General features: G+C 44.7%; 1 protein-coding gene across 3 annotated transcripts in view; it reads right to left on the minus strand.

Moving 5' to 3' along the window:
* The window catches only part of LOC147435237 (uncharacterized), an 86,599-nt gene extending 74,469 nt beyond the window's left edge, over positions 1-12,130 (minus strand). The window contains exons 1-2 of one of the 3 annotated variants that reach the window (XM_086488324.1): positions 11,961-12,130; positions 11,143-11,458 (exon numbers count right to left, since the gene is read on the minus strand). In XM_086488324.1, coding sequence (XP_086344450.1) covers positions 11,143-11,170 — 28 coding nt within the window. In that variant the 5' untranslated portion in view covers positions 11,171-11,458; positions 11,961-12,130. The remainder of the gene's footprint in view (positions 1-11,142; positions 11,459-11,960) is intronic. The other 2 variants (XM_086488326.1, XM_086488325.1) reach the window with 2 other exon arrangements.
* Positions 12,131-23,414: the final 11,284 nt, after the last annotated feature.

Raw genomic sequence — 23,414 nt, forward strand, 5'->3', positions numbered from 1 at the left:
CTCGCTCTGCTTGGGCTTGGGCTAGGCACTCACTACAGTCACGCCTATCTAGAGGACGCTCGGATGTGGATTACTCCCCATCCAAGCCAACCTCGAAGATAGCCCGTCTTGCTGCTGCGGCAGCATCTGTTCTCTCTCGCTCCCCATGAGGATCGTCTCATGGAACGTGCAGGGACTAGGTGGACCCTAGTTTCAGCGACAGCGGGGCAGATTGCGTCAGGAGCTTCAGCGTTGCCTTGTGGGAGGAGAGATTGATCTCCTTATGCTTCAGGAGCACCATCTGTGTGAGAGCCGCATTCGGCGATGTGGTCAGATTTTGCGTGGACGATATGATACCTTTTGGTTAGTTGCTTTTGGACCTGGAGGCATCAAGGGTGGGGTATGTATGACTATTGCGGACTCATTGCAGCAGGCCATTGTGGGTAGAGGGATTATTGTGCCAGGCAGGGCTCAGTGGATTACTATGCATGTTCAGGGTGGCCTTGTGGGTTTCCTGAACATCTATGCGCCCAATGTGGCAAGTGCTCGTGCAGAGTTTTGGTCACAGATTGTTGAGTCTTTGCCGCAGGCCGATCATTGGTGTATAGGAGGGGACTTCAACATGTTGGAGGACCCTTCTGACAAGATTGGTGGCAGCCATGCTACTGTGCATGGAGTCGAGTTGGCAGCTTGGGAGAGGTTGTGTGTGACTTTGAGAGTCTCGGATACATGGCAGCACTCTGGTTTTGTGAGGCCCCCAGACAGTCTTGCCTTCTCTTGATCGGACCGCAGAGTGGGAGGAGTGAATCTATCGCGGATAGATCGCTTCTACACTAGTGATCACTTCAGTGACTTGGGGGGATCAGTGGGCATCCTGGCAGGGACCTCCTTCTCGGACCATGCACTAGTGATCCTCACAGTGGCAGATAGGCAGAGGAGTGGGAGCACGATGCTTCGCATCCCAGAGAGGGTCTTGTTGGACTCAGCACTCAGAGAGAGGGTAGAGGCTCTCTGGACAGAGGGTATGGACAGCCAGGATTCACCTGCAGACAAAGTGGCCTCAGGCCTAGCTCAGCTTAGCCACTTTTTTCTTCAGGAGTCTCTGGCTCGCCGGGCTACAACGAGAGAGGCGGAGCAGCGTCTCAGACGAGGCATTGCTTCACTACAGAGGATGCAGGAGCAGCATCCAGACAGTCCATGGTTGGAGGAGCAGTTACAGCAGGCTCGACAGGAGCTTGCTAGCACAGAGGAGAGGCGTCATGAGTTTGCCTTCCACCGACAGGCATCTCAGTGGACTCATGTGGGTGACAGAGTGACTGGTGCTTTTTTTGAGACAGTGGGACCTCGGCACTCGCCTGCCAAGGTCAGTCAGTTGAGGAGGCCCGATGGGTTAGTTGCTTGTGAGCCCGAGGATATGCGTGCAGTTGCTATTGACTTTTACCGTGAGTTACTGTCAGTTGAGCCCCAGTCAGAGCCGCAGGATGCATGCAGGGAGCAGGTTTGGGCACAGATGCCATGTCTTGTGACTGAGGAGATGCACCAGAGGCTAGAGATGCCACTCCAGCTGGAGGAGCTGCACACAGCTCTTAGGGCCCTCCCCCGTGGTAGCTGTCCAAGTGAGGATGGGTTGACTCCCAGTTTTTTCTTAGAGTACTGGGACCTGCTTGGCCCAGATCTCTGTAGTGCTTTTCAGTACATTTTACACACAGGAGTGATGCCTGACAGCATGAGTGAGGGTCAGATCTACCTCATTCCCAAGGAGGGTGGCTCCTTGGATGAGATTCGACAGTGGCGCCCCATCACCATCCTCAACTCAGCCTACAAAATTCTTGCCAAGGCTCTAAGTTTGAGGATTCAACCACTTTTAGAGTGCCTTATACATGGGACTCGCACAGGTTTTGTCAAGGAACGCAGTATCCTTGACAACATCTTTACTTTCTGGGAGGCTTCTGCCCTGGCACGGCTCCGTGGTGAGGACCTCGTGATTCTTCTTCTCGATTTTGAGAAGGCATACGACAGAGTTGACTAGGACTTTCTAGAGGGCACTCTGCGCAGGATGGGCTTCTTAGATGCTTGGATCAGAGGGGTGTCAGCCCTGTACAGACAGGCTCACAGTCAGGTGCTTTTGGCAGGCGGTAGAGGTGACCGCTTCATGCTTACTCGCTCAGTCAGACAGGACTGTCCTCTTGCCCCTTTCTCTTTTTGTTCTATGCGGAGGCGATGAGCAGATTTTTGGTGTCACAGCAGGTTGGTCTACGGGGCTTAGCACTCCCTATTCGGGGAGATGAGCTACTAGACGCTGAGTTTGCCGATGACTCAGCCTTGTACTTAGATGGCCAGGAGGCCAATCTTCACAGTTGTGAGCAGGCTTTGGAGACCTTCTGTTGTGCATCGGGAGCACTGATCAACTGGAGAAAGACAGTGGCTTTCTCGGTTGATAGTGCTCCTGTGCCAGATTGGATGCCAGGAGAGGGTTTCAGGTGGATTCCCCTAGGGACTGCAGTTCGGTACTTGGGTTGTCAGGTTGGTCTGGACTTGTCTCCCGAGCAACAGATTGCTCCCCTTCTCCTGTCCATCAAGAGAAAGTTGTTACACTGGAGCTCAGCACGACTTTCTTTGGCTGGTAGAGTAGTAGTTGCCAACCAGGTGTTGTTGGCGACTATGTGGTACATCACTTCCTGCTGGATCTTCTCGAGTTCTTGTATCAGCCAGGTAGAGAGGCTGATCAGGAACTTCCTTTGGTCAGGACGTGACACTCAGATAGCCCGAGCCAAGGTGGCTTGGCAGGTCATCACGCTTCCTTGTTCTCAGGGAGGGCTTGGGATCATTGATCCAGCACAGCAGAGCAGAGCCCTTCTTGGGAAGTTCATAGTTCGAGGACTTCTTCCAGGTGAGGAGCCCTGGAAGGAGTTCTTGCTGCAGAGGCTTCGTGCCAGGGTGCCTCAGTTAGGAGGCCCTGGGCAACCTTCGACCAGATGGATCTTTACAAAGATGCGCAGAGTTGGTTTGAGCAAGAGACCGGAGGACCGCTTTGCTGTGAGTTTGCTTCGATCTTGGGAGCTCTTACAGCGTGGCCTGGAGCAGAGACAGCCGACGTGCACGGAGGAGCGCCTACGGCAGCCCCTCGTCTTGAACCCCATGGTTAGCACTCAAGAGAGGCCACTTGGTTGGTAGTCGGCCTCATGTTTCCTGGGGTCCCATGGCAGCAGGTCCAGTGCGCTCTCTAGGTGACTGGCTAGAGTTCTCAGGTTTGTCAGAGGAGGTGCAAGGTCTCCAGCTACAGAGCATGAGAGGGGTGTAGAGCATGTGTCACGACATCTCAGAGTCAGTTCCAACTGAGTGGCTTACGCCTCTCGAGCCAATAGCGCCCCGGTGGATGAGAGCCTTCACACGACTGGAGGTTCTCATTTCAGTCAGGGCCTGCTCAGAGACTGTCCCAGCCCTTTTCTTCGAGCTTCAGGGGGGGGGGGGGGGGGGGGGGGGGGGGCGACTCCAGCGAGTTGCAGTAGAGGCCCCGCAGGTGGCAGAGTGCTGTTGCCAGAGGATCCGAGTTGTGGGCATCTGTGGGAGGACTTGCGTCATAAACCCTGACCCAACAGCTCTTGAGACTGGACACTGGAGGCTTTGGGCTTGGGAGTGTTGTCCACTGGCACGAGTGCAGTGGGATCCTGGTGAGTGGCTATGGAGGGACCCCTTCTCTTCTGCAGACCACCCAGGTGTCCCTTTCTTTTAGTACACGGGTCAGCTTGGACGTCATATACTTACAGCACACAGAGAGGCCCGCCCCGCTGCAGCACGTCATTGGCAGGAGGAGGGCCTCACAGTCGAGTTCTTGGCAGCCTTTTGGGAGAGGCTGTGGGACTCCAGACAGCCGAGGCGCGTCACCTTGTTTCAGTGTGGCTGGTCGCACACAGAGCTACAGCAGTAGGGAGCTCGCTAGTGCATAGTGGTCTCTCGGCCGCATGTGCAACCTGTGACCACTTGGTGGAGAGTCAACGTCACTGTCTTTGGGACTGTCCTTCGGCCCAGCAGGTGTGGCTACGAGTTCTTCGGCTGATGTCTACTCTCTCCACGGCTAGACAGTACACTTTGGGGGCAGTAGCTTGGTCCACACTCAAGGGCCCGGCACTTCAATTTGAGCTATCTTCCACCAGCAGGATGATAGTGATACAGGGGGAGCGACCTACACTCCAGCCTGCTACTACAGAGCTTACTCCACAGGAGTGGTGCAGTGAGAGAGAGGAGTGTTGGGAGCTCATCAGTGGCTTGACACTCTGGTTCATCTGGCGAGCCCGCTGTTTCCGCATCTTAAGGCTCGGCCTGTGCCGCCAGTAGAGACTGTTCGTGACTTTTGGCTCGAGCTGATCCATACTCTCAGAGGACAGCTTAAGGGACTACAGGGCAGCTCCGACCACATGCGGGAGCGCCACGAGGCCTTCCTTCGACTCTGGCGCCCTTGGCCTTTCTACACCATTGTCCACGGTGTGCTCAGATGGCACTACCGTCCACCTGTGTGACTCTTCCCTCCTCCCATCTCTTGATTTAGCCTCATTGTATATATGCTGTTCTTTTATTGGGAGAGTCTCCCCATCATGTTTGTTGTAGCCCTCTCTTGCAGAGGTGGTTGTAGCCCTATGGGCAGTTTTCATTAACTAATAGAAGGATCTTTTTCTCGGAAAAAAAAAAACCTTTCGGTTGCTTCATGTACAAGTCTTCTTCGAGATCACCATGCAAGAATGCGTTTGATCCATCTCCAATTCCAAAATAGCAACGAGAGCAAAAAGAACGCAAAGGGTGGTCATTTTCACAACAGGAGAAAACACCTCCTGAAAATCAATGCCTACCTTCTGCGCATATCCTTTGGCAACAAGCCTAGCTTTGTACTTGAATTTCTCATTAACAGTGTTGATTTTTTACACCCACTTGTTAGGAATGGTTTTCCTACCTCTGGGTAACTTAACCAAATCCCAAGTATTATTGGCATGCAGTGCCTTGATTTCTTCCTGCATAGCCAGCTCCCACTTGCTCTTAGAATCACATGACATGGCCTCTCTAACAAACTACTAACGTGTCAAAGCCTAAAGAAGGGAGCCAACTTACATATGCCGGCCGAGGCGCCTAAACCCTAAGAAGAACGAGTAGCAGAAGAAGAAGTCCTACCAACTTATGGGGACCCCGTCCGATGGGGCCCCAGTGACATAAAGGGATTAAAATAAAGCAGGACCCGCACACACGCAAAAACTGATGACCTGGCAGATTTCCGAAAATTGCACTGGCATGATGACGTGGCAGGTCAAAATTCACTGGAACGCATCGGAACGGACTACCGTTCCGACAGACATGCCATCACCGGAACGGACCGGCTCGAACGAGCCGGAACGACAGCAACGGGCAGAAACGGGCAGATTTCAACTTTTAAAAATGTAGCTGTTTGGGACTTTTGGGCAGCCAACGGCCATTTACAGCCCTATATAAATCTCCCCTTCCCCCATCTTCACCAAAGCATCAAGGAAGTTTGAAGGGGGCCATCTCTCCCTTGCTCTCAACTCTCAAGCAATAGGGGCCTAGCCTCTAGCTCTCAAGTTTCAACCTCTCTCTCTCTTGGGCTAACCCTCAAGGCTCAAGGGTCAAACTCTCTCTCTCGGTCTCAACTTCCAAGAGGTGAAGCCTCTCTCTCAAGCTCTCTATCTCAACTTCTCATTGCTCAAGCCTCAAGCAAGAACGGAATCAAGCCTCTCTCTCTCTCAAGCCCTCTCTCAAGCTATCTCTCTCTCTCTCAAATCCTCAAAGATCAAGCTCTCTCTTTCACGGATAATCCATGGCTTCTTCTTCTCGTACAACCCCCTCCGTTCATGCGGGCAACACTCAAAAGGAATAGTCGTGGTGGGATGAAGTGACCTCGGAGGGCACCTTGTCGGCGGCGGGAGGTTCTCGTGCATGGGCATGCAAGCTATGCTCTTACACGCGGAAAGGGGGCCATGACAAAGTGAGGGCACACTTTCTTCGAGTGTCGGGACATGAGGTGAGATTTTGCTCCAACCTAACCATCGAGAAGAGGAAGGACCTCGAGGAAAAGGATCGGCAATTCAACCACAAAGCCAAGCCCGCACGCAAAGGTATTGATCCAAAGACCCTCATTTTCCCTTCTTCCTCTCTACCCGGTGTAGGTGTCGGTGCATCTTCACAAGGTCCAAAATGTCGCCAAAGGACCCTTGCCACCTCTTGGGACCCAAAGAAGAAGGAAGAGGTGGATGCGGCCGTGGCTCGACTCTTCTATCACGACCATATCCCATTTGTCGCGGCGAAGTATGTTCATTGTTTTATGATTTATCAATCTTCTCTCTCATTTCTTCCGTTATCGTCGGTTCCACCTTTTTGATACTAACCTCTTCTATGTTTGATCGAAATAGGTCGGAGCATTGGAAAGTCATGGTGCAACGGATAGGAGAGTATGGCACCGGCTATGTGCCGCCATCTTCAGAGGCTCTCCGGACCACTTTGCTCGATCGAGAGAAGGCTATCGTGGAACAAGCAACCCTCAATATTCAGCGTCTTTGGGCAAAGCATGGCGTTTCCCTCATTGCCGACGGGTGGAGCGATACAAAAAAGAGATCTATCCATGGTCTCGTCGCATACTCGAGTGGAGAGATGTACTTAGTGCACTCTCATGATGCCACCGAGAGTGGCAAGTCCGCCGATGTCCTCTCTGCAGAGTGGACAGCGGCCATAGAAACCATCGGTGAGCAACACGTGGTGGCCTTTGTCACAGATGGGGAGGCATCAAATAGGGCAGCAACAGCTATTATAGAGGGCCACTATCCGCATGTGACAGTGTGCTTCTGCATGGCACACTGCTTGAACAACCTTCTAAAAGACATCGACAAGCTAGACTGGATCGCTCCAGTCATTGCTGATGCAGTGAAGATTGTTACTTTCATCAACAATCACAACTTGGTTCGGAGTGAGTACCTCAAGAGGTCGGGCGAGAAAGTGCTTCTAAAGTATTCAGACACCCGCTTCGCATTCAACTTTCTTCTTGTACACAGGCTGTCTGAATGTCAAAATGCGGTCCGACAAGTCTTCATCAGTGATGAGTTCACCACCTCCCCCTATGCAAAGACAGTTGCAGGGATTTTGTGCAAGGATAAGGCAGAGGATCTTGAGTTCTGGAAGGAGCTCAAGAGTCTAGATGCACAGGTAAAACCGGTGGTTCATTTGCTTCGAGTTCTGGATGGCATGGATCCTTGCATTGCCAAGATTTATGAGGCAATGGACCGCATGATTGAGCAGCTTGCACAGCTTGAGCCGAACGCAGAGCGGTATGAGGAGATCCATGCGCTTTGCAGCTCAAGGTGGAATTCATATGCCTCTCCTTTACACGGGGCAACGTACATGGTGGATCCGGAGTTCCAAGGTGCAGGGCAAGAGACAGATAGGGAAGTCATGAACCAATTTACAGAGATGTTAAACAAGATGGTTCTAGACAGAGATGGTCGACGCATTGTCAGAGATCAGTTGAGACAGTACAGAGAGATGCGGGGGTCATTTGGCAGTCCAAATGCTCAGATTGATCGCAGGAAGATAGGTTCAGTGCTATGGTGGGAGGACTATGGCTACGATGGCCCTGAGCTTCAGAGATTGGCGATCCGTATTTTCAGCCAGTCAGTTAGTACCTCATGCTTGGAGCAATTGTGGAGTACCTTTAGCCACATTGCTTCCAAGAAGAGGAATCTGCTTGGAGTGGAGAAGGCTAAAGATCTTGTCTTCATCAGCGCAAATTTGAAAATGCTTTGCAAGAGTACAGACAAACAGACAGATCCTTTTACACAGTGGGAGATGGAGCAAGAGGCTCCTTAGGTAGGTGGAGATGCACATCCACCAACACCAGGTACTTCATCCATGACTGAGATTGAGCCGGACCTAGAGCTAGATGATGAGGAATGGGAGGATGTGCATGATTTACAGCCGGCTACTACGGATTGGGAGGCCTCTCAAGCTAGTGGCTCTTGAGTCTTGAGTCTTTGCCATTTATCCTTACCTTTTTGTATGGCTGCTTGAGGCTTGCCCTCTGCCATTTGTAGCTACTAGCATCTTTATGGTATTTGTCACCTTCAGTCTTTTGGTATTGTGGTCAGTGGTCACTGGTTTGCCCCCCTTTGTTTTTATTGTAGCACCTTGGCGGCCCTTGAGGCTTGTTAGCCATAATTAATTCCAAAGTGTTATCTCTGACTACTACTCTTGCAATTATTTGAGAGCATTGTGTATGGGCATTGTGTTTGCTCAATGTTGTATATGTGTTATGTACTCTGGGCGCCGCACATACCAATCAAGTCATAATAAGGTTGAATGGTCTTCGAATCGTGTTTTTTGTGGGTATTAGAGTCAAAGGACTCTAGTACTACTTGTATTCAAACACATAACGCTAAAAAAAACAATATTTGGGTGTTTTTTTAGCCTCCCGTTCCGCGCCGTTCTCGTTCCGGGCCCGTTCCCGTTCCCCCGTTCCGCAGGGAGGCCCGTCGCCGTTCCCGTTCCGGGTAACCTGATATATATATGTATGTATATATATATATATATATATATATATATATCTATATATATATATATATATATATACACACACACACACACATACATATGTACGTACACACACACACATATGTGTGTGTGTGTGTATGTATAAGCCTTGAGAGTACAGACATACAATGCATGCAAAATCAAAGCTCCACTCACCAAGACCAAAGACAGACACACATCCTGAAGCAAGTAAATTACGCGTAGAAAACGATGAGAAAAAACCACAGAGGACCAGGTATATCAAAAACAAAGAAAAACAAGAGAAACCAAAAAAGGATGGAGAAGACAAATAAAAAGTGTGATCACCAAAGCAAAAGCCGCAAAAGCATAGCAGCAGCGCTCAGTCAAGCGCATCAATAAAGGTGCCAACAGAATCGGCCACGTCAGCAGCATCAATGGACGCCTCTGTGGAAGTAGCAGATACCACAGTTGGCGAGCTTCTTCATCTTCTCCTAGTTGTGTGTGCATCCATGGAACCCAGTGGCAACAATGTTGACATGAATGCCAGGAACTATGATAATCCATGCAATTTGCTTCCTCTGGCTTGCACTCTCTTTCCTCTAAACCAAGTGTGAGAGAAACTGACTCTCAGCTACAGCCTGTGACAAGCCTGTCGAAGGTCGAGCCTGAGTGTGAGGGTCGAGTTATAGAAATGTTGCAACTGTAGCTCTCACAAGAGTAGCAAGAGCAACGATAAAGTGGCTACAGCATACCTGTGAGCATGTGAGTGCAAGAGGCTTATGGGCAGCAAGCCAAACGCGAGAAGAACTGCAAGCGATGGAACAGCTAAATGCAGCGCACAGCAAGCACAGGGTCAACAAGCAGATGGCAGCAAAATAGAGCGAAATCACCACAGTCAAAGATGTAGGTCCAGCAAATCTGCTGCGAACTGAGCACAAAACAAGCAGTGCCTGGGCAAGCAATAGAAGCAGCGCAGGCACGGCAGGCGACAGAAGCAGCAAGCTATCTGGAATAAACATCACGAGGGTCAAGGGGGTAGCCATGACAAACGAAAACCACGGCAGGGAAGCTCCATTGCACGGGGCAGGCACGACCAAGGGCAGCCATGAGGGTTTCCTCCACTGCACGAGGGTTTCCTCCCCCTCTCTCTCTCTCTCTCTCTCTCTCTCTCTCTCTCTCTCTCTCTCTCAGATCACCAGGCTCATCCACCAGGATCTCTCTCTCAGATCACCGAGCTCATCCACCAGGACTTGACTCAGCTAGACACCAGGAGGACATGGATACAGCCAGCACAGGAGCTGGGCACGAAGATGGCTTTCTACAGAGAGCATCTTCTCCAGCTTACGGAGGACGGTTTTGTGACGAGACCCAGATGCATGGACACCAACCAATCTCATGGGATACGATGTGCTATTGGCCAGATATGCACATCTTCACACAAGCTGCGGATTGAGACTAGGAGATACAGCGGAGTACCAACAGAGGCCAGGACATGCCCCTTGTGAGACATGGAGCCTGAGACAGAGTTGCACTACACATGCCGCTGCCCCATCTACTACGAGATACGAGGCCGCTTCCATTGCTTGTTCAGAGAGGGTTTTGGACCACTCTCCAGAGTCATGGGGTACGAGGATCAGAGATGCCTGGGTTTGTTCTTGCTCGAGTTGCGCAGACACAGAGAGAACCTGATGAGAGGAGAGGCTAGCCACTCTCAGAGACGGATCACAAATTTCTTTAGGGACAACCGGAGGAGCTACTACCACAGCAAAGCTCACATTCGTCTCGCACTAGAGGCACACTGATAGACCGAGCGATTGAGCTGGGGAGATCCAGACGCCCACGACTGCGGAGGACTACACAGCATCGACAGGGGCTGCATCAAAGAATTCGGATCACTTTGGCCTGGCATGCATGACGCCCGGTCAGACTAATGACCATGGAGGAGATTGATGAGATCCGCTAGCGACCGATGTTGGACCTCTTGTGATTTAGCTATTTAGCTATCCCAGCCAGCTGCTTACTTTGATTAATTCACATTGAGCAGCTTAGGATTCCATAGTATTTTTATTTTGTTATGTTGTTATGTTGTTATTTTGTTACTCTGACTTTGTATCAGATAAACCACATTGTAACTTCCTGGTCTCATAGGTCACTTTGGCCTTTTGAAGACGTTAATATAACATTTCATTTCATCATCTGTGTGTGTGTGTGTGTGGGGGGGGGGGGGGGGGGGGGGGGGGGGGATACCGCGGCTGACAGCAGCTTGATGTAGAAAACCTTAGCAAAGACAGGATGAATATCAAACTATTGCACAGTAGAAGGAAACGTATCGAACGATCCCTGTCTGTACTGGAATGATTTTTTTTATGTATTTTGAGTTTAGAGTTATTAGTGTTGTTAGTGGTTAAGCAGTCGACTTGTGAAGAAACAGTGTAATGATGAGAGAAATCTAGCTATTAAGAATGGCCAATTGGACTAAAGTCATGCAGTTATATGTTTACGTGTGTTGTTTTTCTATGTTGACAAACTGAGACTGCCCAAACATGCAAACTTGTTAGATAAAGGCCATGAAAACCATTTGATAATCATCTGACAGAAACCAAAGCATATCAGATAGGCAACCACCCCAAGTCGAAGCCACCACCAAAGCCATCAAGGTCGCTGGTCAGGGGGCAAGCTCTCTGAACCATTAATCAACTGTCAATTCTTGTGAGGAATCCCACCCGAGTACCACCGGATGCTTGCCAGGTCAGCATGCAAAACATCGAATCTTGGTGCCAATCATTGCTGTCCAAGTCAGCAGGCGGAACCTAATCAAGCATCTGCCAACTCAGCAGGTAGAACGTCGAAAGTGTGTACTAATCATTGTTGTCCACATCAGCAGGCAGAACATGCTCCAGCATCCGACCACTCAGCTATAGGTATATCATATATACTGTACCTACAAAATCAGTGAACACTCTCACAACCTTGGCCGACGGCCAGGAATAGTCATCCATTGACCATTCCCTTCAAAAAGCGCTCCCACCATGGCTCCCGACATCCGCCAGTCGCCAGGTGGTTGCCCTTTCTTTCAAGAATGGTCAGTGGATGACCATTCCCTACACCAAGGCTCTCCTAAACTCTATTAAGGAACACTTTAATACCACTGACCACATTTGTAAGTGGGGCCTCTTAAACACCTCTTGATTTGGGATCAAAGAACAAAACAACTAATATCTCTCACATGTACAGTGCACAAAGGTAGCACACTTGATACTTCTGTAAGACCTAACATGCCCATGGTAGCAATAGAGAACTTTCAGAAACTGTTTTCAGAAAATGATAATTGGCCAGCTCCAACCCACACAACAGGATAAAGCGTTGATGTCATGACTACAAATGAAAAAGCATCCGAACCCATACAGCCGTGCGGCGAAAAGAGCAAACACAAGTTGCGTTACCTGATTGCATCTTGGAGCCCCGCTCTCTCCCCTGGCTCTGCGTGTAAGTGACTGCGATGCCTCTTCCTCCCTTCGGTCGCTTTTACCAGAGGACGTCGCCTTCGAGAGTTTTCACCTTTATAACGCTAATTTTTCATGTGATATATCGCATATTTCACATGGAGAGGTTAGAAACGTGTTGGAGATCCACATTCCTTTGCCCCCACAGTTTGGGAATCGATGCTTCCGAGCAACCCACGTCTCTATTTGACACCTTCCTTTTTTAGAGGGAATCTACGATCCCATACTATTGTTCATTGTAGGCCGTTCGTTCGATTCATTTGGAGGAAAGAATAAGGATGGGGTGGGATTTGACATCGCAACCTCTCCCTCCCAAGTCCACTCGTTTACCACTATGGTATTGCGTGCATTTTGATAGGCAAAGAGGATGATAGCATTATATTGCGCAGTTCTAGCCCGTCGTGATCTTAGTTCACATTGAGTTTATGTCGAGTTTACAATGAGAGTTTACATGCAAATTCACAACGATTCACATTTGTTCAAGTTTACATCAAGTTCACATTTGCGATCAACGGTTGTGATCTTCGCCGAAAAGCGACCCCAATTTTCAACTACAGATTCCCTCTAAAAAAATGAGGGTGTCAATTAGAGACGAAGCAACCCTTCAAATTTGCTTTTGGAAATCTTTAAATTTGCTTTTGAACTTGAATGGCGCTAGTGTTAACCACTTGAATAGGTCTAAGAGGTGGGTGGGGAGTGAGCCCTTACTCACCCCGAAGCAACACCATATCAGGAAAACAGCAGTATGCACACTGACAAAAAGGGTGTTTCATTTCGATTTCCACAAATCTTTTCAAAGCTTGGCAATCCATTAAAAAGGCACAATTTTATACATGGTACGCCATTGAGAAGGAGCAGATGACCAAGTTTGGAAAAGGCACGATGAGGATTGGACGAAGGTATTCTGACAGATTAAAAACAACAAGTTTGTCTTTCTCATCAAAGAAAAAAAAAGAGTTCTAATTGGTGAGCATGCAGCTGGAAATTTTGACTAAAGGAGCATCCCGAAGTTCTTACCCCTCAAAAGATCCATCTGCATCCTCTAAAGGGCCCGTCTCAAAAGAGAAGCTAGATCAAGAGATGGGTAGATCCACGATCAGATAAAAGAAAAGCATCATGATCTCGAATTTTTTCCCAAGCATAACACTGGGGAGCTCCTTGTGGAGTAGAATTATCATATGAGAGAACTTGAGATGCTTGTGGTTTATCCTTTTCCTTGGGTAGGGCATGCGTGAGATGTATGACCCATTTCCCCACACATTTGAAACATCCATGCTCCTTCTTGTACCTTTCAAGTTCTTTGGGAAAGAACTTGTTGTTGCCTTTGTGGACTTGCTCAATACAAGAGACACTTCTCCTTCTTTTGTCAACATAATTTTATTGGCAACGAGAACTTCGTTGGGGAGACTCTTGAGTCCTCCTCACTATTTTTGAATCCTCTCTAAATGCAAGAGTAATTTGTGAGAACACTCTTGATTTCACCTTCTTGTGATTTAGAAGAATTCCAAAAGGACTTTCTTTCTTCCCTTGAGAAGTCTCTAGTGACTAGGAGGCAACTTCCTCATGAGTGACTCAAGCATAATAACTTGCCATATCTAGTCTTGTCCTTCATGAGCAACTGAATTGTTAGATTCTAGTTTTGTGCTTGAATGATTGCTTACATATTTGAATTGTTGAAATCTTCTTGCAAACACTATACAAAGTATCTAGTAGCAAGAATTCCTTGTGTAGATGCATCATCATTAGTTGTTAAAACAAATACTATAGACTTTGGTTAATCAATTACAGGCGTGATGCTTAATAACTTCACAATTTTCATTTATTGGAAGCTCAAATATGCCTTTAAGACCCACAATGCTGACATAACATTTAAACTCGTCTGATTACACAAAATTGGGTATCCCTACAAAGAGTCAAATGTTGAGTCTAAAGGTGGTGAAGTGCATGTTACTTGCCACTATCGTGCATGATCACCTAACCAATGAGTCACCAACCATTCACTAACTTTATTCTTTATCTCAAGAAGAATAAGGAGCTACACATAGAGAGCTACAGTGATTTTCGGCCGTGCTCCACCTCTCTCTCTCTCTCTCTCTCTCTCTCTCTCTCTCTCTCTCTCTCTCTCTCTCTCTCTCTCTCTCTCTCTCTCTCTCTCTCTCTCTCTCTCTCCACATGCACTTACTTGCAACAACTCGTATTAGATACAAGCTCAAACACCAACCTTTGAGTCGGTAAGAAAGGCTAAGTTAAAGCTAGTTCCAGTTGAACCTCTAAGCTTGTGGACAAGTTCAACCTTTGAGCCAGGAAAAAATGCCAAGTTGGACCTTTGAGGCTGTGGGCATCATAAACTTAAACCTTAGAGCCAGTAAAGGGGACCAAGTGTTGGGAATTATGGGCTTTGTCTTATGTATTATCTCTTGGGTAGGCTAGGTATATGAACGGTCTCTTGTCTACAAGGACCCTAGGTGCCCAAGGGATCAACCATGGGTGGAAACTTACCAAGCCATGTAAGTGCAAGGGAGAGGGGATTTTTGAAAAACTACATAAGCATATAAGTAGGGGTGTTTTAAAGATAACAAACACACAAATAACCCCTTCCTCATTCTTAAACTTATAAGTGACAGAGAAAACCACCTTCAAATGTTTTCAACCCAATATGTGGAGGATTATTCCATTATATACCATCAAAACTTTGCTCTTACTCTTACATGTGAATCCCTCCTTATGTGGTTTCAAAATTACAAATGATTTCATCTGTCTTTTGTTAATGAAGCTACTAGGCAAGATGTACCACCTTCAAATGTTTTCAACTCTTTATGTGGAGGATTACTCCATTATATACCATCAAAACTTTGCTCTTACTCTGACATGTGAATCTCTCCTTATGTGGTTTTGGATTTACAAATGATTTCAATTGTCTTTTGTTGAATGAAGTTACTAGGCAAGATGTAGATGAGAAGCAAATTATAAAGGACCATAGATATTCTTATCATACTAGTTCATTGTGAATGCTTGCTCACTTTTTATTTTATGGAGTTAGCAATTCAAATATGTGTTGGGCATGGTTTTTGTCCCAAGTACCAATCTAGGGTATGCATCTTCTCTTGTCCATAGTTTAATCATGTGACTTCCATGTAAGATGTTGAGGTGTGGATGGTTCCAAATGATGTGCAATAGATGCCAAATGACTTCCCTAGCTTCATGGATTGTCCCCCCTTTTTTGTAAAGGGTGACTTTGAGGCTACTTTATAGCCATATGCATTTGTACTACACCTTTGTACTAACTGTTAGATGCTCTTCCTACTTCTACTTAAGTAGCCATCTCTTGTACACACTTCTTGAGAGTTCAATTCAATAATCAAGCTTAGTTTCATTTTGGTTATCTCATGTGTATTGAATGCTCCACTAATTAGGCCTCCCTAGCCTAACAATTGGTAGTAGAGCCTTTACTAGACTAGCATTTTCTAGCCTAATTCAGCAAAAGAATCTCTCTCTCTCTCTCTCTCTCTCTCTCTCTCTCTCTCTCTCTCTCTCTCTCTCTCTCTCTCTCTCTCTCTCTCTCTCTCTCTCTCTCTCTTTGAATGGTTAATGTTTGATTGGTATAAAGGCCTAGGGACTGTTTGGCTTGATCTTCACCCAACCTATCCTCTTATAGGAATCCTTGGCCCTTATCTTTAAGACCCCTTTACTCATAGCCACGGGTTTGGATCTTACCCCTACATCCTAGGGCCTTTTCCCTTACACTACTCCCCCCCTAAAAGAGATTTTTCATCCTTAAAAACAAAAGTGAAAAACCTCTTACAAAGAGCACCAATGTTTTCCCAAGTGGAATCTTCTTTAATTCTAACTTTCCATTTTACTAGAACTTGTCAATAAACTGATTTCTTGTTTGTATATTGTGATGATCCAAAATCTTCTATGGTTCATGTAGTTAAGTGGTTGGCTCAATTATGTGAACCAAAATATTCAAATAAACAACATTGTCTTCGTGTCTTAACACTTGCGTACGCTACTTACTTAAAAACAGGATGAACCTTTGAATTTGCTAGAGTGAAGCCAATTTATAAGCAATCTCACCAATATGTGTAAGAATCTTTGAAAGGACCACAATACCGTGGCAAAAACTTAGCTATAATTCCAATTTTTAAACTTTCTGAGTGTTTTAGAATCTTTGAAAATGCAAAGTTTCCCTCCGTGAAGGAGACTTGTCGGCGTTTTTTATATGCAAATTTTTGTAGCGGTCTTGAGCTTTCCATACATTGCTCTTAGCTAACATATCAAAATTTTCTTTAAGAAATCTTTAACGCCCAGTGTTCGTATTCATTGGCCAAACCTACAATAATTGGAGATCTAGATCGATAATTGGAGGTCTAGATCGATAACTATACATGAGTATAAATGGGCTAAAGCCCATGGAAAGATGTTGTGCACTATTGTAAGAAATTCCAAGTCTTCCCAATTCGTTTGCTTCTTATTGACATAAGCTCATAGCACATCCTCTAGTATTAGATTTACTTGCTCATTTTGTCCATCATTCTAAGGATATCAGTTAAATGCATATTAAAATTTGTTTGTAACTTGTGGAACAGATGCATGTGTCTTCCTCATACTACCAGGATGACCTAAACTAGAAAAATCATGACAACTCAAAAGGAATTTGGCACTTAGTGTCTAAGTCCATCGATACACATACTCTCTCGTTATGGAGTAAGTATGTGTCTTTGATAGAAAATTTGTCGATCGTTGTGGTTCTGCTTGTGATAAGTAGAACCTTCTATAGATTTTTTACGTGCACTCATATTAGAGTGAGAAGGATTCTTCATTTCTACATGACTCCACACCGTATTGTATTCTTTGATGAGAGGCCACGAATTCACTCTAATTTTTACAAAAGAATGAAGTTTTATCTCGGGCATGCGTCTTAAAGTGTCTGCAACCACGTTGTAGACACCTTTATGATACCGTAAAGAACAATCATACTCTTGAAGGATCTTAAAGTGTCTGCAACCACGTTGTAGACACCTTTATGATATCGTAAAGAACAATCATACTCTTGAAGGATCTTTGCCCATCAAGACTTATGATCCTTCAAATCTATTTAATTGGTATATTATTTAATTATCTCATGGCCAAACACAATCTCAAACTTTGCACCGTATAAATAATGTCTCCACTTACGAAGAGCATGTATAATATCATATAACTCACGCTCGTATGAAAAATAATTTTATTGAGCTCTATCTAAATTCAATTGTGTCGAAGTTGACGATGCAGAAGCACAGAGCCAATAGAGAGAGAGAGAGAGAGAGAGAGAGAGAGAGAGAGAGAGAGAGAGAGAGAGAGAGAGAGAGAGAGATGTTGAACCAAACAAGTGGGCAATGAACTAATGTTAGTTACAATGGGGGCCTCAGGGTCCACTTATATATCAGATTGGGGGTCTTAAGTACCCCCTCAAGAAATTCCCCTACCCATAATCATGTCAAATAAGTAAAATAAATACCTAAAGACAAGTACTTAACAAGGGACTCATTGGGCCACTCACTTGAAATGCTTAAACTTAAACACCTTCTCTACAGCTCATAGTCGACATATGTAGGAAGACCAAGTTGATGACACCCCATCAGCAATTGACTATTGGATACACCTTGGATTTGCGATCACTAGCCTGTCCTTGATAAGAATGCCATCTTGAGCATCGGTTGCCTCAAAGAAAATTGAAAACGTAGACCATACTATGTCCAAAAGTCCCCATTTATGAACTACGCACACATCAAAAGTCCATAATCCAACCACCAACAATGGATTGTGTACCCATCCATAGTGTTTTGTATACATCGTGTTGGTTCCTTGCCAGTTGCATGTGCCTCAAACTCCGACTCACGAGCTCAAACACCGATAACTTGAACTCCAACGCACGGGACCAAATCATTTATAGGGATATCCTTTTGCCCTTCTCTGCCACTCACAAGCCTCACTCTGTCGAAAGCACATGGCAGCAGCAACAACCTAGCTAGAAATTTGGCTTCGAGGCCACTATGTGTGCCATGCCAATCTCTTCGGTGTAAACATTGTCTCTGTTGTCCTCATCAAGCTTGCCTTTTCCTTTGTCCTTTCTTAAACTTTGAACGTTTATTTTGTCTTTGGCTTTACAATCCCAAGACAAGTCGACCACTCTACCTAGTTATAACAATGGCTCTTAGACCTTGCGGGTACCGAGATAGCTAGTTGAGCACTAGCCAATCAATATCCATAGCTGGTAATTGGTTCACTTTTACCATTGATGACCTTGCTACACTGTGGGAATACCTCAAGGGGGACAAAAATGCTTGTAGGACATTGCCCCTGGCAACAACATGCGTTTCAAAGCGTAGGCCACAAGCATGCCAAAAATTGGCGCTAAAGTCTCCAAGCGGTGGGAATTTTGAAAAGCTGAATTTTGAGGCTCAAAAATTGATAGTTGTCCAAGCCATCTCCTCATTGCATTTCAAAATGTAAGTTCCAAGAGAGCTGTAAGATTTGATAAATTATTTCAAAATGCCGGAGGCACAAGGGAAGACATTTGATGTTGCTCAGGACTCCTGCCCCACGTGTCTCAATATGCACTCAAAAAATTGTAGCCCTTCTCTCTGGCGTTTTGAAACGCATAAATCTACTAGACTCTACAAGGTCAGCGACAATGCATTTCAAGCTGTCATCACATCGATATACTTCAAACCGTTAGTGTTTTTGGATGCTCCTACAAATGCTACCATGCCAAGGAGAAAATGTTGCACCTGATATTGTCTTCCTTCTTCTTGTTGCCCTCTCCCTTCTAATGAGAGACCAATGTTTTCTGATGCCATGTCAAAGTTTACGATGCGGAAGCATCGAGCCAAGAGAGAATGCATGAGAGAGAGAGAGAGAGAGAGAGAGAGAGAGAGAGAGAGAGAGAGAGAGAGAGAGAGAGAGAGAGAGAGAGAGAGAGAGAGAGAGAGATGTTGAACCAACCAGTTGGGCAATGAATTAATGTTAGTTATAATGGGGGCTAAAGGTGCACTTATAATTATCTTGGGGGCCTTAAGTACCCTCCTCAAGAAATTTCGCTACCTCAAATCATGTCAAATAAGTAAAATATATACCTAAAGACAAATAATTAACTAGGGACTCATTGGGCCATTCGGTTGAGATGCTTAAACTTTAACACCCTCTCTGCAGCTCATAGTGGACATATGTAGGAATACCAAGTCAATGAAGAAGCTACCATGGACACCGCAATAGTAGTTGACTATTGGATACATCTCATATTTGTGAACTCCAACCTATCCCTACGAAGAATGCCATCTTGAGCATCGATTGCCTCTCATAGGAAATTGAACTATGGACCACACTATGCCCAAAAATCCCCATTCATGAACTATAAACGCGACACATCCAAACTTTCCAAAGCAATGAATTGTCCATGATCCGAACAACAATAATGGATTGTGCACACATCCATAGTGTTTTGTATGCAACATGTTGGTTCATTGCCACATGCTTGTGCCTTAATCTCCAACTAACGGGCTCAAACATCGATAACTTGAACTCTAACACATGGGACCAAATCATTTATATGGAGTTGCTTTTGCCCCTCTCTATCACTCACAAGCCTCTCCCTCACTAAAGCATGTGGCGACAATGGCCACCTGGCCAAAGATCTAGCCGACATGTGTGCCATGCCAATCTCATTAGTGCAAACACTATATGTGTTGTCCTCATCAACCTTGCCTTTTCCTTTGACCTTTCTCAAAACTCAAACCTTGCTTTTGTCTTTAGACAAGTTGATCAACTCTACACAGTTATGAGGCCATATATAGCTCTTGCACATGCTATTGCTCACGCCTGTGTATCCAATTTGATCCACATGCGCTGTACATCCCCCATTTCCTTGCAAACTGCTGACGAGATGACTGTGCACTGCACGTGCCTTTGCCGCTCTTAGCTCACAAGCTACACACTCGTGAGCTCTGCATTGTGTGTGTGTGTGTGTGTGTGTGCACCACTTCCTTACATTTGAAAAGCTTGAAGATCCCCTTCAAGCTGTTAAGCTCACAAGCTCTTCCTACATCCTATTCTATGTACACAGGCATATTCGATGTGCTTCTCTGCGTCTTGCATCTCTGTCTACTTGGAAATCATGAAAAAACTATCGCTGATTTTATTTTTTACAAATTATTTCTGTGCAGATTATCTTAAGGTGATAATTGAGTCTTTTGATACTAAAACTTGTTACAAGAATTTTTTTTACTTGCCTCTTTCTTGAACGTTGTTATAAGTTGCATCCTGATTTGTTACATTTTATAGAGATGGCTTATATGATCCTAGATTGTGGGGGCAGATATCGGATGCCTTGCTAGTGATGGTTTCTCTGATTTTATATTGACATTCATTTGGATTACTCTGCTTGGATTGGATATTTGTGCTTATGACCTACTAACATGGATCATCCTCCTAACACATGCCTTTAAACAAAGGCGTGGTGGGAAGAGGAAAACTCAATAATCTTTGATGACAATAAATGTATCATCGCCCCTTCGGTAATATTTAATATTGTTGATATCGTCGCTTAAAAAAAACTTGAGAAATCTTGACCTTGGTCTAACTTTGGCTTTACAGTGAAGGGATTTCTTTTTATCTTCTAGTTGTTGCTCCTTGTCATAGACTGATCTTAGTTTTGAAACTTGGTTGCCTATGGGAACTGGTTGCACTCACAAACACACTCACATATCAATTCGTTGGGAATCAATTATTGCATGGTTGTTTTACTTGGACCTCACCAACTGATTTTTGAATTCTTATATTGATTGCTAAGGACTTGGTCTTGTGATTTCTCTGCCTAACTAATTGTGGTATACATGATTTTGTTTTTGGTAACTTCATCTGCAAAAAACTCATTATTGGTCTTTTTTTCCCTTTTTCTACTTTAAATGATGCTTAAGGACTTTTCAGATTTTGACCAGGAATTTCATTGACGTGTTCACAAATGCGTGAACACATTAATAACATGCATTAATTACATAATTTATGTTGTGATCACATGTATATTCACACAATTTTTGCAATGACCGGCTTAAACTTGGTCTGCCTGTAAACCCTCCGGGATTTAGAGTTTACTTGGCGGGCCTACCAGGAATATCTAAATCCCAACGGGCTATGTCATCACTATAGAGAGTGGATGATTAGGCACATTTTTAGCATTTTGGGAAAGATTTGGAGTGTTTAGAACTCCCGATTGGCTAGGAGGGTCCTTTTGGGAAGAAGGTCCTTATTTTAGGGATGATCATCTTTCCTTATAGGTTTGCCTAAGGCTACTGAGCCACTAGTGTTAGAAGCAAGCTAACTCGGATACCATTTTTTGGAGCTTTCATTGTAAAAACATTTATTATTTTGATGAATCGGGAATATAGTAACTCCTACTTTCCAGATAAACATTGTAATTGATGAGCCGAGGCTACAAGCTTCCAGATTGTATCAACCTATCTTTAGTTAGAGCTCCCAGATTATTAGTTTTGACCACCAAAAACCTTGGCTAAGGTATAAAAGCCAATTTTTGTAAGTTTTTAATAAGTTTTTGGATAATAGAAACACAGTGTGAACTAACGACGCTCACCTCTCTCCTTCTCGCGCTTCCTACTTCCTCTCGGGTTGTCACATTGCAATCGCGTCTGTTGCATTGCAACCGCAGGTAAGAGCTCTATGCATTGACGTAAGCATTCACGGTATTTTTGTAGCTTTTGACATCGGTGACCCATGGCCTAATTTCATCATAAATAGGAATTTAAGCTTCAAAATCAAAAACTAAGTATAGTCAGGGTATTGAGGCATCATTGCTAAGCATTATGGGTCGAAAATGACTAGGTCAAAAACTCACTGCTGTTAATAATTGCGATTTTTGCACTTAATCTAAAGTGAGATTTGAGACCATAAGCATGCGTGCTTAGGTCTTATAAACATGTACTAGAAGTTTCATTACGTTTGGATGTTGTTTGATGCTGTAACGCATGTGATTTGTTTGCCAATAAGCAATTAGCTTTTGGTGATTTCAGTCATGTGAGTGTAGCTTGAGTTAGATGCTAGTTGTTTGTTGTTTGTTGTCTAAACTGAACAAGGTTGATACCAGAGACTCTATGCATGTGTACAAACATCTTTTGTAAAGGCCCATAGAATTTGAATCACTAAACTGACCAAAAACTTGGTAAAAACTAAATTCTGTACCAACTTTCGAGAACTTGGGTGTAAATTGGAAAACTTTTGTTCAAACCAAGTTAAACTTGACTTATAGGCTTATATTGATGTGATAAACAAGTGTACATGCTCATTTGATCAAAATGATGCAAAAATTTGCCAGATGTAAATAATCGTGATTATTTACTTTTGTCCCATTTTTCAACCTTTTTGACCAAGTCAGCATACCATTAGTTTAGCATGTTATATTAAGTCCACAAATAAAATTTGGCAAGATTTGGATCATTGGATTGAAAATTGTGGCCAAATTTGCAAAGTCAATCTGCAGATACAAAACTGATGACCATTTGAACATAAAATTATCCAAACTTGATGAAACATGGCTAGGGAGCTTAAGTTGAGCTGCTTAACAGATCTGCGTCAAAATTGTTGCCAAAAAGTGCACAAAAATAGCAGGATAAATAATTGCGATTATTTATATTTGCTACCAAATTGGATATTTTCGCATATTTGAGTATACCACAAGGTCAAGTATACCAAGTAGACCACACAAATCAATTTTGGTGAAGATTGGATCACAAAAGTGAAACTTAAGCCAGATTCTTGAAAACTGAGTATGCGGACACGAAACAGTTGATAACTTGAACAAATTTTGTTCAAACTTAGTGAAACTTGTCCAAAGACCTTAACAAGTTGCATACTTGGCAAATCAAGCCAAAAAGTGCAAAAAACTAAGAAAAGCAAACAATCCTGATTATTTACTCTACTGACACACAGAGACATACTTTTTGACTTTTGAACTTGTACAGTGTTAGACCAATATAATACAAGGCCATCGGGCAATTGGATCCAAATTGATACATGTTCACTCAGTTTCCAGGTTGCAGATTAGCCTTTGGCTTTTTGCAAAAGTAGAATCTGAAAGTTTCAATTGCTGACTCACTTAGCTCAATTTGAAGTGATACACATAGACCAATCGCAATAGCTCGCAAAAATTGTACAGTCTTTGTGAAAGAATAGCTAAGTTGATCAAAATTGATACGAATCACGTTGCAGACAAGGAATTGAAAGCTTGATAGAAGTTGCAAACAAATCAATCCGACGGTAAGTACTCTATCCAGGGCTTCATAAGTCTATATGAACCTTAGATCTGGTCATATACTAGCAAATCAAGGCATATTTGAAGAGACT

The sequence above is a fragment of the Adiantum capillus-veneris genome, chromosome 18 (genome assembly GCF_014529385.1).
Source record: "Adiantum capillus-veneris isolate H3 chromosome 18, ASM1452938v2, whole genome shotgun sequence".
Lineage (NCBI taxonomy): Eukaryota > Viridiplantae > Streptophyta > Polypodiopsida > Polypodiales > Pteridaceae > Adiantum > Adiantum capillus-veneris.